At 37.0% G+C, this 14,592-nt stretch overlaps 1 protein-coding gene across 1 annotated transcript in view; it reads left to right on the top strand.

The window, feature by feature from the left end:
- HHIP (hedgehog interacting protein) overlaps window positions 1-14,592 on the top strand; it is an 86,543-nt gene that overhangs the window by 4,136 nt on the left and 67,815 nt on the right. Inside the window, exons 2-4 of the mRNA XM_031465388.2 lie at window positions 2,462-2,654; window positions 8,562-8,718; window positions 9,576-9,777. Coding sequence (XP_031321248.1) covers window positions 2,462-2,654; window positions 8,562-8,718; window positions 9,576-9,777 — 552 coding nt within the window. The remainder of the gene's footprint in view (window positions 1-2,461; window positions 2,655-8,561; window positions 8,719-9,575; window positions 9,778-14,592) is intronic.

The raw sequence follows: 14,592 nt of genomic DNA, 5'->3' as shown, positions 1-14,592 counted from the left end.
CATGCTTCGCTGGGTATTCCTGGGTTTAATCTTACCTTTCTTCTATGGACCTTACTTTCATGTGGCTAAAGATTAAAGGATGACCTGCCAGATGTTATAAATTAGTCAGCAACATCCACAATCATTGCTAGGCATGCTGTAGTAATGTTTCGAAGTTTTACATGATTTCCAAAGTATATTTAGTTTAAGCCACTCTAATTTGACGGTTTCATACATGGCTTTTAAAAATCGAAACAGGAAATTAGCTTAAATTTCTTCTTAAGATTGATGACATTGTCAGACATAACGTTAAGGACCTGTAGAGACACAGACACAGAGGCAGAAAAGAGGGAAAAACACTCCCCACACACCAGTCCTCATCTGTCTAAGACAGCACAGCGTTGCAGCTTGGGCTCAGTCAGTTTAATTGACTTCAGTAAGACTATTGGTTCATTGAAACCAAAGCCAGAATGATGGCTCTATCTTCAAATAGGTATTTACACTGCAGACCTCACACGGAGCAAAATGTTACCATCCTGCTGGGCGGGAACAGCATGAAACTTTACAAAGAAAAATATTATACTTGATTTCAGATAATTTATTGAATCCTCTTTCTGAAACTTTTGATGAGAGATCTTGTGGCCAGGGCACATTCCCAAAATTGTAAAAGACAAAATTCTTTAGGCACTAAAATCAAGCTCTTCCTGGATAGCAGCTGGGAGAGGATCATTTATTTTGTCGCAGCTGTAAAAGATGGAAGCAGGCATATTCTCCATAAAACCAAAGGTAATTACATTCCAGTTTTTCAGCCAGCGGAAGAGGTGGCTTCAGAGTCTTGGAGTTGTTTTGTTCTCAGTGGACTGCCGCATGATAAACAAACAGAACACAGTTGAACAGTATTCATATCAAATAGAATCTGGTGAAGTCTGCCAGAGTGTGGACAATAAAAGATATTTAAAACATTCTTGGAATGCAAATTCTAAGTGTCTGGTGTATGTTTCCTTTTAGAAAACTTTAACCATTTATGCAATTGTTATTCAAATAAATTGATAAACATCAAAATGCAGACATAATTGTGATTAATAATAACTTTTCTGAATATCATAGTTACAACTCATCATATATTATTTATATATATATACACACACACTTATTTTTTTCCAAAATAGGGTAGTTCCTATTGGACTTTTAAGTACTGTATGCCCAAATTTCAGTGTGCCTTGACTTCAATGATTTTTTTTAGTTGTTTTACTCTTACAGATCCAAATTTTGTGATCCCCACAGAATATCTTTATCCTCAAAACTAGAAGCCATATGATTTACTCAGTTTACTCAAATTAAAACCTCAACTTGCGAATGAAATATCTGCTTTAAGCAATGATCTAGAGTTTAAAAATGTTCATTTCAGTTTGTAGTTCTAAAGAAATAATTAAGTATAAACATAGTTATATAAATTGAGGAAAACGTATAAAATTTAATCTCATCATGGTGTTTTTTAATATGAAAACTCAGTGCTTGATTTAGACAACACTACGTTTCATGTCTCAAATATTGTACTATTATTATCTTCTCTGTTTATTAGAGGAGGTCCTGAAGTCAGTTTTTTAAAGTTAGTACTAGACACTGAGACCTGATTTATCTATAAATGAGTAATCTCAATGGATCAGTAACTCCCAAATTGATCTTATTGATATAAAAGACATACTACTGTATAAACAAGGATAAAAATGTGCCCTTTTTTCATTAAAACTCACTAAATGCAATACAAAAGCACTTTCATTAGACGCTTGTGTTTATTCATGCAGATAACATAACTGAGGAGCTAGTTAGAAAATTTTCCCTGGCTAAGTATAATGAATAATGAAAGTTGGTCTTAAATCTGTTCGACTCAGCTTCAGTTCTTATTTTTGTAGAACATGAAAAGGAGATTGTTCCCCCACTTTAGAAAACCTTCCCTATGCAATCTGTAGATTAAAAATTAATTAAAATTAGGACACTGTAATTCAAGTAACATCTTTGAGAATAGCTTTAAGAATTTCAGGAGTGAAATAGATTTTTACCCAAGGCACAGATAAGCCGTGTCTTAAAAAGTTCTGCTTTGCATACAGTTGGATAAAGGTATTTGGAGTTTTAAAGTTCAATACCAGTGGGTACACACTTTGAGGCAGAGTAAAGTGATAAAGGGTTAAAGGGTCTAAGTAGAATTATCATATAATTTTTCACACCTGAAAGGCAGATAAAGAGACTGACTTACAGGAGTAGGAAGCAAGTTTGTACCCCTACCCTTTACTCTCCCATCCCAACCCAGGAGACCGCGCATATGTCCTTACAAATCACTCTGTACTGTGACATGGTGATTCTTTGCAGAAAACTGCATTAGCTAAATTGCACTTTTCTCCTTCCATGATGACCAAAAAACCCCAAAAAACAACAAAAAAAAAACTGTAACTAAGAAGTTTGTTTCTGATTTTTTGGCTTTTAGATATTTTCTGTTGCCAACAACACAGAATGCGGGAAGTTACTGGAGGAAATCAGATGTGCACTTTGCTCTCCATATTCTCAGAGCCTGTTCCACTCACCTGAGAGAGAAGCCTTGGAAAGAGACCTGGCACTTCCCCTGCTCTGCAAAGACTATTGCAAAGAATTCTTTTATACTTGCCGAGGCCATATTCCAGGTAAAAAAAAAAAAAATGCATAAATTAAATTAACTACTGCAGAATATCCCTCCAAGATACCTGTTTCTAAATGCTGGCTTACGAGAGTGTAAAATTTATCTCGCCATTCAAAATACCTATTATTACCTCATAATTACCCTTTTCAAACTTACAACCTTTTACTGCTGCCAAAAGGATTATTATCATTTGAGCCTACAAACAGTGCATTGTTTTGCTGAAATGGCTTACATTTCTTGTTAAACCAATAATATGGGTGGTAATCTTTACACACGCTGGGTTATCAGTACAAATTTCTTTCTGATTTCTTCTTTATCCATCAGTGTCAATATCAAGACAGCCTCCCCTTCTTCCCAGCTGAGACATAAGTACAGATTGTCCACTAACTTTTAAGCTATTTCCTAAAATAAAATATAATTCAAAATCCCCCCAAAAATAACATCTTACAAAGTATTTTCACATATAATGATTAATTTGCTCCTCAAGGTGGAATCTTCCATTTGACAGATGAAGAAAACTGAACCTCAGGAGAAGCTGAATGCCTTAAACAAAGTTGTACAATGAGAAAGTCATGGGCAAGATGAAGTTCTTAGGCTTATGGTGTCCCAAATCTGCCTGGTCACTATCATATTTTGGATCCTAATAAACATATAAGTTCTTGGTCATTGATTAATTCTACCATCAGAAGTTTATAAACCTCGGTGGTTGTTGCTTTCATTGGAAGAATGAACACAGAGGTAGAAAAGAATTTAACAAGACAGATTCTGTTTAGTTAGACAGTCACACACAAACAAATCTACTGAAGCTAACAGTTTATAAAACTCAATGGCACTGAAGTAAAAGGCAAGCTTTAAGAACTGTAGGATGCACTTGGAGAATTTTTTTTTAACTGCTATGCACATTTTACTTTTTTCTCTGACCCAGAAAAGTGTAGATTTCTGTATTTTTTTTTTAATAGAGCTTTCTTAATAGCCTAAGAAAACATTTTGACTAGGGTTGCTGGCTTCGTTTGGTGTACCATAACATGTATCTAAATCCATTCAATGTGAAAATATTATTATTGTCTTTATAAACTACAGCTTTGTTTCTAAGGCTTTCCTTAAACCAGCTGTTTCTTCCTCTTTATCGCATTCCCCAAAGCAAAGTAGAATAGGTCACGGTTGCCTAGATGGCCTGCCGAGAAGCGATAACAGATTAGGTCCCAGAAAGATCTGCTGCAAACTTCCAGTCTGGAAGGTATGCCTTTACCACTGTAAATTCGAAGTGATATTGACACTCAGCATCTTTATCTGCCTTTATCAACTTGAGATGAATATCACTAGGCTGGATCTGGGTACTCACCTGTGGGAGTCTTCCTCTATTTGATGTTATTTTAGCTTCCAAAACCAACAACAAAAAAAGGCAATATCTACTGAAAAGCACAGCAAACAGCTCAGGAGCCAGAACCGCGAGCACCTCGCTCCCCAGATCAACAGATGTGGTGACGAATGACAAATTTATTTTTCTCCAGGGTTTGTATATATGTAAAACTGCTGAAGTTCATCAAGATGTCAAGTGCTTTTGGTGGCCACCCAGGCTGCCTTGAAAGATAACCAGATGAAATCTCCACTCCAGCAGTGGATGGAGCAGCGAGGGTGCTTTCCAGGGCCAGGCCAGCCGGCTGTAGCATGGAGCAGAGGGGGCTTCCTCGGCATCCATCACTCGCTAATAATCGCTCTAAATACTTGTCCCCAATGTGAGCTGTAATAACACGCTCTTCGTGTTACTGACGTGGATCAGTTTGTTAGCCAGCCCGGTCCTTGGCCCGTAGGTTACTGTTTCCTAAAATATGATGGATAAGAGGCGATCATCTTCCCCTCGGCCCTGGCCCCCAGCTCAGAAGTCTCTTCAGAATTCTAGAACACTCATTTTTCAGAAATTGCTCAGAAAGCACATTTGCTACAGTTTCACCTTCTTACGTCTATTTAGTGACATGGTTGGTTTTTCTCTAAAGTTCAAAATTGTGAAAAACAGCTACTTTGTGATTCTTATACATATATATTGTTTTTACTATTCTCGTTATTAGCCTCATCTTTCTGCAAATCAAAAACATGAAGAGGAAGGGAGCTAAAGGGTTGTAGTTTGCTAAGAGAAGGCAAATGCTGAAAGGGGTTGAAAGAAAGATAATTCCGGAAACATTTTCATTTCTTCCCCATTGCCCAATACATAAAGAATTAAGTACGTAAATGATCTATTTGTTTGCATCACCCTCATGGCTTTAAGAAAGTGTCACTCACGTTGGGATACACATATACCCGAAAGGTAGCTACTTTCTAGGGGCTTCAATTCAGAAAGATTCATGGTCTGCTTACTTCCACAAAAATGAAAAAAAAAAAAGAAGTTAAAAAATCACTACAGAGAAGATACACTAGAGTTTTATTAATCATCATATTCCCAGTGGTGCATTTACTTAGGGAGATAAATTCTTAAAACTTCTAAAAGTACCAAAATTACACTAAAAATCCATAGGAGCTCCTTTCTCAGGGGGTCTCATCTTGGGCCTGAATTGCAGTGAACAGCGGAGATGCTCTCCTGCTGACTGCATGATGGCCCAGTAAGCTCTGTGCAAATGGCATATGAAAGGACATTGCTGGGCCTTGCTTTTTTTTCCATTCATTATAGTGATTTTTATCACTCTTGGACTGTCCTCTCTCAGCTGTAGGTTACTGTAGTGTGACATGTCTGTACACAATTAGTTCGGTTGGTTTAATCCTGTTGCTAAAGAGGCCAAGGTCAAGGATTAGATTCCCCTGAGTTGTCTCGAGTCCACAGCCACTCCCAACCCCAGTCCGCTATCTTACCCATGTGTCTCATTAGTCCCCAAGAAAGCAAGCCAAAGCGAATGGGTGAAGACCCCCCAGGAATAGCCCCCAGGCCACTCCCTCTGCTAGAAAATGCTCTCGAGTGCAGGCTTTACAGATGATGGGATTTTGTGTAGTTTTCATTTTTTTTTTGCCTTATCGTTATGAACAGCATATATAATGAGGAAAAATAACTTTTCTCTAGCATACGTGCTCAGAGAAAAGCTAGAACTTAGCAAACTCCCCAGAGAGAATATTTGTTTACATGTCAGTAGTTTATAGGGTGCTTTGTGGTATAGCAGGACTGGGTTCATGATCTTGGAGTAGAGTTATTACAGTTTCAAAATATTTGATAAATTATCAGGAGCTATAAAAAAAATTACAGCCACTGGAATCATCAGTGTACTTCCATCCATAGTAGACTTGATCGTATTAAGATGATTCAGGGTGAGCTCAACAGTCACCTTCAGTAAAATGCCCTTCAGTGTTTCCTTCCAAACAGAAGGGTACCATTTGGTAAATTATATCTTCCCTGACGATAAATGTAGCCCAGTGTCCTGAAACTGTATCTCTTTTAGCTCTTCACAGAAAAATATATCTTACTCATCACTGTCTGTAAAATTGGATCATTTAAGATAAAGTACTAATAAAACTATTAGACATTTAGATTCAAATATCCTGATTATCAGAAAAATGCCCATATTTTTATGTAAAGGTCTTCTGAGTTGGCTCCTTCCTTCCCACTTAGATTGTGCCGTTTGTCTAGATACTGTAAAAAGCTTGCAGTAAATCATTGTCAACATTCTGGTGTGGTTTTGTTTAATTTGCTAAGAGAGCATAGTACCTCTGGAGCGACAGAGTTTATGAATCTGCGCTCATTCATCTTCAGATGTTCCATTTGAAAATGATTTCCCATTTCCTCATGTTTGTCCCCAGCTAATAATTCCTTATAAAATAGAATCAGCCACTGGCATTGTTCATTCATTTCCCTGTAAGATGGTATTAGTTTGCAGACTGTAATGCTGGAAAACAGATTATTTTTTTGAAAAGCAGACTCGAAATGTCTTCTGGGTTGCACTTTGAAATTTTTCTGTGACCCCTGCAGGCAAACATCACATGAAAACAAAATTTCTCCTTCACACATGCAGTTATAAATATATCCATAGTATGACAGTCTTCCTGCACACATTGTGTTGGCATGGAGAGCTTCCTGCCTGATGGTAAATATATGTATATTTATATATATGTATACATGAAACATCTAGCCCCAAACTGTGAAAAGTTCAATTCAGCAACTCAGTTTTCCTTCTCTTCTTTTTACCTCAAACAAAATTATTTAACACTGCTGGGCAATTTTCATCTGATGCTTAGCCATTGAAGAATGGAGGAGAAAAGTTATCTTTTGCCAGCAGCGAATTGCTGAAGATGAGTAAATGCCGTTGCAGCCTTCATTCCTCTCCCCAATTTCTAATCCCTGAATTTTTTCAAAGAAAGATAACCTCCTTCCAGCTGCCTTGCCCCTCCCAGGGAGCACCCTTCCCAGCTGCCATGCCTCCTTGTTCTGCTCCCTTAAAACACACACGCACACGCACACGCACACACACTCCCAAGGACATTTGCTCTTACTTGCCTGTTTCCCAAAGACAGAACATTTCCCAATAGCTTAGTCGGATATTGGGCTTGAAGAAGAGTCTGTCTCAGAAATTTAGGGGTGACACATTTAACCCAAAAGTTAGTTCAAAATGTATATTATGTTTTAACCATTTTGGACTCTCAGATTCTAAGATTGATTTTAGCTTTGAGGGGACCTAGGTCAAGCTCACAGAAAATAAACTTTATAGTGTCTTCATGTTCCGTTGTTAAGCCTCCCTTGGTTGTCCTCAAATTCTTGTTCTTGCCAGTCCTTGCAAACTTGCATGTTCTACAACTTCTAAACTTTCAGTTACTAGATGCTTTTATTGCAGAACTGATTAGGAGTAATAATCTGATTTGTTAGGTAAAAATCAAAACATTCAGCATAACTAAAGGTATGAGACCAGAAGTAGGAATTTGGGACATCATAAAAAGTCAACTCTGATAGCAACATCATATTTTAATAGCAAAATCATTATCAGAATAGGGAAGTGAATCTTATTAATTTAACATACCTCCCCCCAAAAAACACCTGTTAACTCAAACTGTAAAAGTAATGTCAAAAGGCTTTTTTGTAATGAGTCTCTTTTGTTATTAAACTTTTTATTTGATAAAATTCTTAATTGTAAGAAACGGGAAAAAAAAGGTCTTTCTTTCAGATCCCTTGAAGTTTAAGTCTGCTCCACATTTTCATTTTAGCTAATTTTAATTTTTTTTCAGTGAGGGGTAGTATGTCAGCTCTTCTGCTTGAGAAAATTGAAAGGCTATTTTAAAGATTTTTATATTACAAAATAGACACTCTCTCCTATAAGTGAGGTGCAAGAAAAAGGCACTTATATTTTTGAAAATGGAGGCTCTGTTGTTAGCATCAGTTCCTTGCTTGCTTATTGCAGGGCGTCAGCCATTTGCTACACTATGTAATGACCTGGTGCTGTTCATTAGATTCATTATTTAATCATATGTGAGTGACAATACAATAAGAATTTTAAAGTGACCCAAACTGGCTCCTGATGGTCTGTCTCTTTCTTGATGGTGATTTGTTCTTCTTAGGAAGTTATTAGTAACTGTAGGGAAAAATTGCTAAATTGTCATCAGATAAGCTGGAAAGTGCAAAGTACGGTAACTGGGGAAACTTGAAAATAGAATCAATGCAATAACAAGATTAATGCTGGATTCCTATCAGGTCTTTTTCATATGAGCCTTTTAAGATATGCAACACAATATCATTTCACTTTTACTACGATTCTTAAATTTTGGTTAAAAAAGGAATAGAAATCCCAAGCTAAAAAAAATTTGTTCTTTTATTTTTGTCTATATGTTTTCCTAGAATATTCATGTAGTTCCTAAAAATTTCTTACCCTTTATTTTGTCTTTCAAATGCAGTGTTTTTACTATGACACTAAATATTTCTAATGAGTCTTTTTACATTTTTTTAAAGGTTTCCTTCAAACTACTGCTGATGAATTTTGCTTTTACTATGCAAGAAAAGATGGTGGCTTGTGCTTTCCAGATTTTCCAAGAAAACAAATCAGAGGACCAGCATCTAACTACTTGGACCAGATGGAAGAATACGACAAAGTGGAAGAGATCAGCAGGTTCATAAAGATAAATGTTTTTAATCTTTAAAAAAAAAAAAAAAAACAAAACTGAGAAGGCTTGTGGTTTTGACACTGAGTCAACTGGCTGTGCTCACATCCAGCAGCTATAGCCTCCAGATGCTTTTTTTTTTTTTTTGGTAGTTTGCTTCTCTAAAATCATATTCCCTTAAATGCTTTCAATGCTGAGACTACCAGTCTTCTATTATGAGCTTGGCTTCTCTGTGATTCATGGGAATTTTATGACTGTCTTTTAAACTTGAATTTTATGACTGTTGTTAGCTTATGCTGCTGTGGGAATATTCAGCACAATGATCGTTAGCAAATCAGAGTTTTAGAATTAGATCTTAGAACTTTCTCTCTGAGGGCCCTTCTGTAAGGTTTAATTAAATCACAGTAATTAATGTTAGTAAAGCTAATATTAATTAATAGTCACTGAAAGATGAGATCGTGAGCTTGTGAAATTTTAAAATACCTATGTGTTTTTGTTTTCTTGTTGTTGTTCATTTATTTTATTTATTTTTTTGCAGGGGGAGGTAATTAGGTTTGCTTAATTATTTCCTTAATGGAGGTACTGGAGATTGAACCCAGGACCTTGTGCATGCTAGGCATGCGCTCTACCACTGAACTGTACCCCCACCCTGCTACCTATGTGTTTTGAGTCCCTCCTTTACTTTCTGATAGAAGGCTTTTTTTAACCCCATTGAAAAGAATCGTTGTGCCCTTGGGTTAGCAGCCCATCCTGACCCTCAAAACCATTGATTCCTATAGGAAATGTATTTTGAAGAGGATGCTGAGTGCATCCCTTACCTTCATCATCTCAAGAAACGCTTACTGGTTTTCTTTAATTTGTTTAGAAAGCACAAACACAACTGCTTCTGTATTCAGGAGGTTGTGAGTGGGCTGCGCCAGCCTGTCAGCGCCCTGCATAGCGGGGATGGCTCACACCGTCTCTTCATTCTGGAAAAAGAAGGTTACGTGAAGATCCTTACCCCTGAAGGAGAAATTTTCAAGGAGCCTTATTTGGACATTCACAAACTTGTTCAAAGTGGAATAAAGGTTGGCTTTTTAAATTTTATTTATCTTTGCTCTGGCTATGTTAATTTTATTTTAGTGTTATCCTCACTAAAGGTACTTGTTTGTAATAAAAAAAAAGAATATAGGAGCAAATAAGGAGACAACATAAGGGAACAATAATTATGGCAACTAAATCAGGGTGGTGACATTACATTTTTAATGGTTTTTGGTGGCTATTAAGCCATGCAATCAGATTGCTATTTTGACATGGTTTTCCCATGTAATTTACATATTTAAAAATAAGTCTTACTTTTATAAAGTATTTGTTTAAATATTGTCTAACAGGCATAATACTTAGAATCGTGTATCAACATTTGCTAGCAGAAACAAAGAGGTCTTTTGATTATTTTGGTAATTGCCAATCATTCTTTTACTGCATCTGTTTGAGTCTGTGTCATTAAAAACGCTACTACTTCCTCCAACAATATTTTTACAGGTAAGTCAAATAGTTTTATCTATAATTAGCCACTTTTATAATATACAAGCACATTTATTGCCTTCTTTCCCACTTCTCCAATTTGAATTCTTATGTTAAATAATCTAGTAGGGATATCAATAAAATCGTTGTCTTTTGTTTTGCAATAGAGAAACATGGTACAGTATTTAGCAGCACTAAGCTGTAAGACAAACTGGTGTTCTGAGGCTAAGACATTTGACAGTTCATGACAGTTTTAGAATGAAGCAGATTAACGGTATGATTTGGAAAGAACTGGTCATCTTTTTCATTTCTAAACTAGAAACAAAATCAAAGGAGCATTTCTACTCTTCGATTCATATAGAGATAAGCTCTTCCTGGCTTTGTGGAGTTCTACTCAAAGGTGAGAACATCAGAACCAGAAGAAACAAATCAGAAAAAAATATGAATATACTCCTGATGCCCATCTGTTCAGTACCTACCCTGTAAAATAATTACGATGACTTAATTAGAGTACAGAAAATGCCTGTTGTTGGGGCCACCCAACCTCAAGGTCACATAGTGACAGCATCACCCAGATGTACTGCGTAGTAAGAGAAGTACCTTGTGGTACTTGTGGGCCTTTGAGGAAAAGGACTTCAGCATCAAGACACAGATCATTTGGGAAAGCTGTTTAAATCAGTAGTTTCCACTTTCTCCCAGTCAAATTTTTCATTACAGTTCACAGCAAATAATTGAAAGTCTCTTGCAGGGAAGCGTTAGTGTTTTGCACATCAGAGTTCAATAAATACATTCTGACATGGGTTCGGATAGCTAGCTGCCAGTGGTACCTCAGAAGAAAAGGGTAAAGATGCAGCAGCAAGCACGTCACCCGCTGGAAGTGTGATTTTCTTTCCGTGAAAGTTAAACATGCTTTCTGTGGAAGGAAACACTGGGAAAGTATTTAAAAATCATCATCTATAATCCCATCAATTAAAGAAGATGACTTAACATTTCAATACACTTTCTTCCAGTTTTTATATTAAAATTCAATAAATTTTTCCTGACTACAAAGGTCATATAGGTCCACAGTAATAAACGTGGAAATACAGAATGTGTTTTCCTGTAGCTTTTTTCTGAAGAAGCTTTAAGATAAAATTGAAATCAAACCTTAGATATATCTTTTTAGCTTTCTCTTTTCACCTCCCAATATGTCATGCGTATGCTAGCAGATTGGGAAGCTTTTCTCAAAAACTTAGCTTTTTTCCATCTCTTTTGAGTATTCCACTTCCTTATTGTGAGATAAATTTAGGATGACCATAGTATTTTCTTTTTTTATCATTGTATGTAATGTTATTTATCATTCTTATATATATTATTTAGCCTGATCGTGGATGATTTCTTCAAAATTCACTAACGGAAAGAGCATCAAGTTGAAGGATATATACCATGATCCGCAATGCCAGTTTACTCCAAAATATACTAGATCTCTGAACATTTGAAAACAGAGTTTTCAAATACTATTTTACTTAAAATGTTGGTGCTAAAATATATATATGATAAAATGTAGGTGAAAGAAATGTGCTCAGAATACTCCAAGATTTTGTTGTGTGAAGTAAAAACCATTGTTCTTGTTTCTACTTCAATTTAACTGCCTAAAGAATGCCTCTCTTCTGATTAGAGTAATTTCAGAATCCCTCTTTTTTTTTTTTTTTCATTTACACCCATTCACTGGGATTATTGAATGAAAATTTGTCTTCTCTGAGTTTGAGGCATTCCATTGTGCGGTAAGCCTGTAACAGACCAAGTGACGGCAGTGCTGTGATTCTGCAGAACCTTTTTTGACCTTCCTTTCCTAGCAGAACTGCAGGGCTTCTGGAGCTTAAAATAAACTTCCAACTCCATTCTTCCACATATGTAGAATACAAACTTCTATGTATGTAGAGTTACCTAAAATGATGTATTTTAAAGTGCGTGTTTTGGATTCCTTAGAATTTGACACTAGTGATGTGAATAAGATAGGAATCTATCACATGGATTTTTGAGTGTGTACCTTATGGTGAGTAACAGGATCACATCCTCACCACCTCAAGTAGGTAACACAGCAACTGGCCTTTAGCCCAGTCTCTGAGGAACTCCTGTCACAAGTCACGGATTGGCAGTGTTAGAAGTGACTACCGTTGGTTTGATGAGGCAGATACCAACCCACTCATGAGCTGATTTTACCATTGATTTCTGTGGTATGCCCCTTTGAGACTTCTGAAGTGAAGACATCATCACAGCTGTTTCATAGTAACTTTTTGGGCTTCTTGATATTTGAATGTTAGTGTGTTTATGGTGGTGTTCTTTGTTTATCGGTGATCATTTTGCATGGATAATGCAAATAGGAATTTTCATAAATTTCATACATGATTATGCATATCACTTCTCTATTCTTTCAGTTTTAAAATTCTAAGAGGAAAGGGATAAAGCTATTTTAATAGACCAAAGTATTGACTGCAGTACTCAAAGCATGGAATTAATAGTGTATACTAAACGCAACCTTCGTATGTTTGAAATGAACATAGGACAAACTACAGTGGTGATCCCACCATGATATTAATGAATGATCAGTATGAGTATATTTAATCAGACATAAAGAAGAATTCTTTGATTATAAGAGTTTCTAAAAGCTAGTGCTGGTTATAAGGGAATCTGGAATTCCTTTTCTGCTTACTGTCAATTAAGAATTGACAGTGATTTCTGTCACCTGGTAAAGGACTGACCCTTTTGTGGCAAAGAGCTGGACTTGGTGGATCTCCTTAAACCTCTACCAGCCCTGATTCTTATATCTCCAGCAAAGAGCCAATCATACAGGGAAGTTGGACAACCCCTCCCCAAATGGATCCTGACTGAAGCTAAAAATATGGTGTCTTTTTTAAAACACCTAGATTCTCCTGCCTGTATTGTAGGAGATTTCAGTACCCTGTGTGTGTATTGTTTCACTTAGGAAAATTACAAGCGAAAATGCAAATCACCAGTAACGAATTAACTTCTCTTTGCTATCGGAAATGAACCGTGGAGTTGGATTAATGGAGTAACTTCTGTGCCGTATGAATTTAAATGGCCATTTCATTTAGGAAAAGGTGATTCCATTCCCAACAGCTCAAATCCTCGAAGATGGAGCTTTGTGAAATCGCCAAGAGTGAGTCAGAAATATGTTTTGAAACTAGGTAGTGGTTTGCTAGATCGTTGGTGACACTGAACAAGCTGACCACTTGTTAGTTCATTGAACAAGCTGGCCAATAGTATTGACACTATGAAAAATGTCTCAAGTGTCCAACTGGTGAGCAGACTTTAAAATCTTCATTGTGTATGTGTGGTGGGGGGGGGGGTGAGGGGCATGAACCTTGTTTGTGGTTGATGTTGTTTTATCCCAAAGAGGGACATTTCCAAGGTGATTTGGAATTTTTAAATTGAGCTTGTACCTGAATTTAGAGTCAGCACTTCTGGCAAGTCCTAGAACCAGCCTCATTTATGTGAGGTCCCTGGGAATGATAGACCAGCGGTTTTCCAGGATGGCCGCACAGTAGAATTGCTTGGGAGCTTTAAAAAATCCCACTGTCCAAATTAAATCAGAATATCTGGAGTTGGGACCCAGGCATTGGTATGTTTTTCAAGTTTTTCAGGTGATTTCAGTGCATAACCAAACCCCTGGGTCACCTGAACAAGGAATGAGACACATTTTCTCTGCCTAGTCTCTGCCCTAATTCTACTACTGAGATGACCACTGGGAGCAAACAGTTGGACACCAGTTTTCACTGCCCTGTACATTGTGTCAATTACTTGACCTACACATGTTCCTTGTCTGCTTTGAGCAAGATGAGTTAACTCTGGCAGCGTTGTAAGAGTCTTGATATAAAGTTTTGAAAAATGACATTTAAAAATCTCAACAGTTATTTCTAATTGGACAATTGCTTAACCCTGTGTGGTTTTTTTTTTTCCATTTTTGTTCCCTTTGGGAATTGGATATTCAGCTAGTTGGCAAAACTGTTCTCATTCCTGTTCCTAAAATATGTAGTTTTTGCTATTAAATCTAAAAACACTTGTTAAAAAAATGACAAGGACACTGGAAGTTACTCTGTTGTAATTTTACCAAACTTCCCCTGGCCACTGAGGATCTGAAAGTCAGCCTTAGCTTTGCGTGTGTGCAGCAGTCAGGACAAGCCTGCACCTGTCATCTCCAGGGTCCTCCCCTCCCCGGGGAACACACACTGTCCTTGTGGTGGATTGGAGGACCGAGGGGCTTACACCCACAGCAGCATGCAGCAGACAGAGCTCAAGATTTGTCTGTCATTGGAACATGTGTGCCTGGACCCCGTCCCTCTCTATCTCTTTGCATCCTCATTTCAAAAGATGCTTTT

This window comes from Camelus dromedarius, chromosome 1 (assembly GCF_036321535.1).
Source record: "Camelus dromedarius isolate mCamDro1 chromosome 1, mCamDro1.pat, whole genome shotgun sequence".
In the NCBI taxonomy this organism is placed as follows: domain Eukaryota; kingdom Metazoa; phylum Chordata; class Mammalia; order Artiodactyla; family Camelidae; genus Camelus; species Camelus dromedarius.
This window is presented reverse-complemented; position numbering and strand designations above follow the sequence as displayed.